General features: G+C 40.3%; 1 protein-coding gene across 3 annotated transcripts; it reads left to right on the forward strand.

Moving 5' to 3' along the window:
* Positions 1 to 991: 991 nt before the first annotated feature.
* On the forward strand, positions 992 to 5,939 carry LOC146498158 (uncharacterized). Of its 3 annotated transcripts, XM_085141355.1 has the most exons (5): positions 2,233 to 2,712; positions 2,812 to 2,996; positions 3,084 to 3,444; positions 3,941 to 4,113; positions 4,918 to 5,939. In XM_085141355.1, exons 3-5 carry the CDS (start codon positions 3,232 to 3,234, stop codon positions 5,426 to 5,428), a joined length of 897 nt encoding a protein of 298 aa, XP_084997481.1. In that variant the 5' UTR covers positions 2,233 to 2,712; positions 2,812 to 2,996; positions 3,084 to 3,231; the 3' UTR covers positions 5,429 to 5,939. The 3 variants fall into 3 exon arrangements, with proteins under 3 accessions (XP_084997482.1, XP_084997481.1, XP_084997483.1); XM_085141356.1 differs by lacking the exons at positions 2,233 to 2,712; positions 2,812 to 2,996 and adding an exon at positions 992 to 1,082; XM_085141357.1 differs by lacking the exon at positions 2,812 to 2,996.
* The last annotated feature ends 883 nt before the right edge of the window (positions 5,940 to 6,822 follow it).

Below are 6,822 nucleotides of genomic sequence, written 5' to 3' on the forward strand. Positions count from 1 at the left end.
ACAGCGTCGTCCTGGTGGCTGCTGAGCAGCTCCAGTAAAACCAGTTGAGGTTTTCTGTTCCACTGCTGAGATTTAAATGTAAAGGTGAGTGAAATTTACGAGCCTCTAAACCGTGGCGTGAGCCGCCGAGGGAGGTAAAGCTAAAGGGCAGAAGGAATTCATCTTTTAAACCATGCATGAGATCATGACTCATTCTTTAACATAAACACTGTGCTCCCAGCTCATGCACAGACATGAACATCAGTTGTTTGGATGTGGTGGACACTTTTCGATACTTTTTTTCAAATGAAGATCTCCAAAAGTTTTGAACTGCTGCTACTGCTTTGTATGTATGTTTATGTATTTTGTTAAATTTCAGCACCATCATTGCATCATTACATTGATTCTATCATACATGAAAAGTTCTGAAGTCTTGGATCTTGTTAATTATGAGGTATTGGCAGGTCCAGGTCAAGTTTTATGAAGCATCACTGACATGTTTTCTGCACTTTGCTTCACATTTTTAGTTAGGGTGATGCTGTATCATCATTGCATATTAAACAGGTATTAAACAATGCATTTTCTGCACAAAATCTTAGATGCGAAAAAGCAACAAGCATATAACCATCGGTCCAGTTTTAAAGAGGCATGAATATGGGGCAAAATGACAGCAAACAAAAATAAATCAACTATTTTAGCAGCTGGCAGATGTCAGCTTCCTCCCTGCTTGTTTGACCCATCTATGAGTCTAAAAAAGTAGGTTGTGATTCTTTCCACTTGGAGCTTTGCAAATCTTGAGCACTTAAAGAGCCCACACAAAGGTTTGGGGTTTTTTTGTTTTGTTTTTTTAATTGCGTGAAATCTATTTGAGCAAAACACTTAAGACAGCAATGATGATAAACGAGATCAACGTCACTCCAACAACACACTCACAACAAACAAGTTCATACTCAGTGGAAAAAAATGGTAAGCAACACTAAGCTTTGCATTCACTAGCAATCCATTAACAGCCCGATGAAGCACAGCTGTGGGTGATCCGATTTTCAGAGTGGATGGTGTTGCCACGAAAACTGAACCACAGTGAAAGAAGAAGCCAGAGGAAGGTCAGTGGGCTGATTAACTAATAGTTTGGTAGGTAAGTCAGAACCTACCTACCAAACTATTGCAAGCTTTGCAACAAATGCAAACATTTTGCAGTGATGGGGTTTCCACAAGCTTTGCATTTTGGGAGATCTGTCTCATTCTTCTCAGCAGATCTGCTCAGCCTTTGTTAGTCTGGGTGTCAGTCACCTGTTAACTGTCATCCTTGGGTTCCTCCACAGATGGAGGAGTTCATATCTTACTATCTTCATTTCTTGAACTCCAGTTCCCCATGCCCCTGCACTCTGAAGTGCTTCTTCTATCTGTATGGTTCCGTTATTCTTTCCTCATGTTCGTTCATGAATACGGCAAGGCAGGAGGAAAAGAGCTTAGATGAGGTTGACGTGAAGGAGGACATGCAGAGGGTTTGACAGTAAAGGAAGAAGAAGAATTATTTCCTTAGTTTTTAGAAAAGCATCCTCATGGCATTATACCAGTGCTACGTCTGCCATCCTTCACCATCAAGAGGCCTGCACTTGCCTGTACATTCATTTTCTTCTTATCAGAGCACATTTTTCGCCATGCTCCTATAGATCTTTAAATGCAATTTAGAGAACTATGGGCAGTCTTGTGAGTAAAAGCTGTTACTTAGAATTGTTTCCATCTAGCACTAATCTCGCTTAGCTGCGTGTCTAATAGGGAAGGACAGTTTGGCTGAACAATAACATAAAAAATAATCTGATGATTCCAAAGGTTTATCATTTTATACTTCACTACTTAACCAGCTTTCACTGGTTTCATACCATAATCTAAGCTGGCAAGGTCTTCAGACACTTCCTTTGAGCTCATGAACTGTTTTTGTCCTATGTATACTGAGATTAACCGAATGCACCACTGAAAAACACAGGAAATCATTCCTGCCTGTGGTTATCGTTCTGTATCCCTCACCTAAAAACTCAAAAATTACACATTTCAATATTTGTACATCCTTAATATCTGCTCATCTTTCACAGGCAAAGGGGGGAAACTGTCAGTATTATAGGAGGGGCACCTCAATTTCAACTTTATATTTTATATTTTGTGTGTAACATATCGGGGATATTTCTATATTAGAGCTATTTTGTAATATATTGATGGCAGTACGGTGGTTAGCACTTGCGTGGGTTCCCTCCGGGTACTCCGGCTTCCTCCCACCGTCCAAAGACATGCAGCTTGTGGGGATAGGTTAATTGATTAATCCAAATTGCCTCTAGGTGTGAATGTGCGAGTGAATGTGAGTGTGAATGGTTGTCTGTCCCTGTGTGTTGGCCCTGCGGCAGACTGGCGACCTGTTCAGGGTGTACCCCGCCTCTCGCCCTATGACAGCTGGGATAGGCTCCAGCGCCCCCCGCGACCCTGAAAAGGATAAGCGGAAGCGAATGGATGGATGGATGTAATATATTGTATTATTTAATATGGTACTTATTGTCTTGGAGCACGTGTGACCACATAATTTGCTCTGAAGTATTGTGTCGTTCTGGTGTGCACTGTGTACTGGAAAAACTAGTCAGTGGAATTTCCCACAAATGGACTACAGTCAAGTTTGAATACCTTAAGGCTTAAAAGAAAGCGAAACCAGACCGCATTCTGTTTACGAGTAATCTGGATTAACAGGTAAAATACATTCAACCCATTTAAAACTCAACCTGGAAGTGTGTGTGTGTGTGTAAAAAATTCCAGTAAAGTCAGTCACGTGATTCCATATATTTACAGGGTATCCGGCACGCTCTGGTCTGCCAGCTCGGTGCTCGCAGGTGTTTCTGAAGCTTGTCAGTGTGAAATTCCTGCCATTGTTTGAGGAATGCACAAAGGGCATTTCCACTTTCCGCCGTCATGTTCCGGGCTGCATAACTCTGTAGTAGGCTGTGAATGGTGACGGCTGTCAGCTGCCGCACTTGGTTTGTTCATTCGTACTTCCAGCGTTTTCGTAGATTTTTCTGCGCTCCCGTGACAAGTTTTTGTTTGTTTGTTTGTTTGTTTTCCAGTCGCGGTCATGCTGAACTGTGGAGCGTTCAGGAATATAACCCTCGGACTGTGCTGTAAGTCGACAAGTGCGGGCTGGTTTGCGCGTGTTTGAGGTTTAAAGGGAATTTACGCGCAAGTGTTCCTTCCCATCCAAAACCAGCGATCGGGATGGCAGAGGGGTTATTCAGGGATTACTCCCCGGATCTAACAGAGCTGGAAAATAAGATCGGAATGAAGACACCGGAAAGTCTTCTGACCTGGATGAGAGATGCTCCAAATTGTGAAGGTGGCCGGAGGTCTGAAGTGAGCGGCAGGGAAAACCACAGCGCTGATTTCCCCGAGGCTTTATCTGACAAAATTAACAACTTAAAAAAAGAGCTGGTAAACATTTCTGTGCTCACTAATAATTATTTCTTCTGTGTGTGTGTGTGTGTGTGTGTGTGTGTATTATATTATACAGGTATATTTATAGAAAACATTCCAAATGGAGTTTCCATCATGCGTTTTAGTGACTCACCATTACCTGTGTATTTTTCCTTACTTGGCCAAAGCTAAGCTACAACCTGTACAACTTGTTTAGCAATCACTATGACATGTATGAAGTGCCATTCTGAGCCACTTCACAGGCAGCAGTTTATTTCTTATGACAGCCACTCTTACCTGTGTTCTCACCACACCTGTCAGTGCCACATTCTGACTGGATTCCTCTGTTGACTCCCACCACCTTTGTTCCACTCTAATGCAATTAAAATGAGCATGATAGTGGGGTGGAAGGAGTGGAGAAGTTCATAGTACACACACACACACACACACACACACACACACCTGTTTCTTCAGTTACACCTTAACACTCACTAACTCTGTGGCATTCAATCAGAGATGGCTCCGTTCTGCCGATGTAAGGATCCTACGGCAACTGGTGGCTTTGAATGAAGGGATCGAGACCATGCGCTGGCTACTGGAGGATAGGGGCCCTTTAACCAGTCATGGCAGCAGTTTAACAGGAAGCCTGAGCAGCCTGGAGAATGGGCCTTTGATGTCTCCCTGCAGGTGGGTAACCAGGTGTCTCACTCTCTTGTCTCCGTGCCCCACATACTAAGGCAATGTCTCACATTTTAGTCTGCAAAAGACAACACAGAGATATACGGTGTGATTTAAAAGTTTTTATTGTGATTGCTGCAAGCATGCAACTTTAACAGCTTTAATGTTTTCCAAAAGACTGTTGGGATCAAGGTGCTAAAAAAAAAACCCCTTCTATTTATGCTTACAGGTTATTTGTTTCACCAACGTTTAATCTGCATACCTTTGACATGTTTTATTTTAAAACTATGTGTCAGTGTTACTAATGTGTCCCACACAAACATATTTTTTGCCCCACATTTAATTTATTGTGTTCTGGTCACCCAGCGTGTTACCTATTTAGTCTTTTGAAGATTAAATGACGATGTTAAATATGCGTACAGCTGCTAAGAGGATACACTAGGAGTAAGGTAAAGCTCTTGAGCTAGAATTTTCTTGCATCCCTGCAAATATACACAAGAGGCAGTTTCCTAAATTTAGTAGCCTACAGCATGTTGGCAAAATAATGCAAGATTTTCTAAAAGCGGTTAAATGGAGAAGTTAGGGATCAAAGGATAGTCAAGGACATTTGTGGCAAATTAGAAAACTCAACTGGAAAGACATAAATCACAAAATTGGCACATAAAATGTTGGCCATGATTTTCAGGCCTTTTCAGAAGAGGTCAAAAATGATGTGTTGCTGATTAACTCTGACCCATCAGAATAGACTTTCCTTGAGAGAAATGAACTTAAATCCTGCCTGTGACTGATGCATTTCTATTTCTTTTCCCACAGAGAAAACCCAGGCTACCCTGAGGACCTGACTGAAATAATGGGTGAGAATTCAGAGAATTCAAACCCTAAAAGCTATGCTGACATTCTCAGTTCAGACTCTAGTGAAGGAACATCTCCGAGTCCTTCCGCCTCCGAATTTTTGATCAATCATTCTGCTCCTGGAAGTTTCGGTCAGACATCATTTAGTCCAGCTAGTGGATTGAATGATGAACAACCACAGGACGTTTTTCTAACGTATTTACCGCCAAAAGTAAAAAATCGTGGCAACACCATCAGAAGAGTTTTGCTTAGATCTTTCAAACCAAGAAAAAGCTTTGATGTGGAGACTTTTGACCCCGCTCCACTTCCACGAGAGACACAGACAGTACACCAACCTCAGGAGAGTTTCACAGCATCTCACACCAATATTATAGAAAAGGAAGACAGTGAAACCAGTGAGGAGGAAGTTTTTCTAGGCTATGATGCCCGGTGGTCCTGGGTGGAATCAGAAGATGATGTGACATATGTATGATGACCTCTGAACACAACTTTGATTTATGATGTTTGCTTTAAAGCTTTTCAACTAGTGATCTGAGACGTAAATCACTTTGACACACTTGTTAGAATAAGATTAAAGCCACTGACTAATGTGAAGTTTCTCTGTGTGTCACTATATACTCTGTGTGTGTTTGACTTGATATTTTTAAATTATTTGTTATAAATATTAAATAATTAGAAATAAGTGATGTGATGAAGGTTTCAAACACCTGAATGAGATCTGAGCATCAGATTTTGTGTCTTTGTTGTGTAACCATTGGGTCTTATGTTTTGTATTTGTTTAAATAACTTTGCTTAGCAGTTTTCTTATCTTGAATTTTATGGACACTGCTTTATTTCCTAAATCTCTTGAAGATAAGGGAAAAATAGCAGAAGGTGATTTTTTTTTTTATTATTATTTTTTATTTAGAGTAAGGCTTTTTGTATTTATGAGCCTAAATTTTTTTTTTTATATAATTGCCAAGACAATAAAAGTAATTTATTGATACTCTTGTTTGTTTCTTAGAAGAAAAGCCTGAATGTTAAACGTCATTATTGGTGAAATGACTGTTATGTCCTCATGTAGTTGGGGAATACATTTTTTTTAAGGTAAAAAGCATTGTCTAACTTGTTAAAAGAACTCCCATAGGTACTGCGGTGAGTTTGGATTTGGTGACTGCTAAAGCTGAGGCCTGTTTGACATCATTTTCAAAGTCATCAAACCATTCAGGGACACGTTTTTGCCCTGCAGATGGAGGCATTTTCATCCAGGAGCTCACTGCCATCAGGACATGTTTCTGCAAAGGTTAAGGACAGGTGGTCTTTCACAGAGATCTGCAGTGATCCACCCCTATCAACCAATCCAAACTACTCACAAAATGCCTTCACAGCATAACAGAGCCGGGACAATCTAGGATCACAGGAATTTTTTGGTCCCACCTGCACAAATTACACCTGTCCTGAGACTAAATATAAACTTGGTTGTGGAAAAAGTGGCTACAAAAAGACTAATTTTAATTGCCAAAGGTAACAGTTCATATAAGTTAGAAATCCACTTTTTTATTTTGCTATATCCCTCTTACTGTTTTAATCAATTTGTTTAACCTCAGCATATTTTAAAGAACAACAAAAACAGGAAGAAACCAGTTGGCCGTCGTTCCAGACCATACTCCATAACAGTTGGTGGCAGCAATGCACCTTTCAGTTGTTTGCCAACCGTGATAATCATATGTCCATTGTTAGTGGTGTAATACGTGTTTACGCAAATCTACAATTGATTATTTTAATTATTTCCTTTTTTTTTTTTTTTCCTTTATTAGCAAAAATCTGATTTTTTCCTTTTTTTATATTTACATATTGTCTCTAAAAACTAATGAAATTGCGAGGGAA

Source organism: Neolamprologus multifasciatus, chromosome 18, assembly GCF_963576455.1.
Source record: "Neolamprologus multifasciatus chromosome 18, fNeoMul1.2, whole genome shotgun sequence".
NCBI lineage: Eukaryota > Metazoa > Chordata > Actinopteri > Cichliformes > Cichlidae > Neolamprologus > Neolamprologus multifasciatus.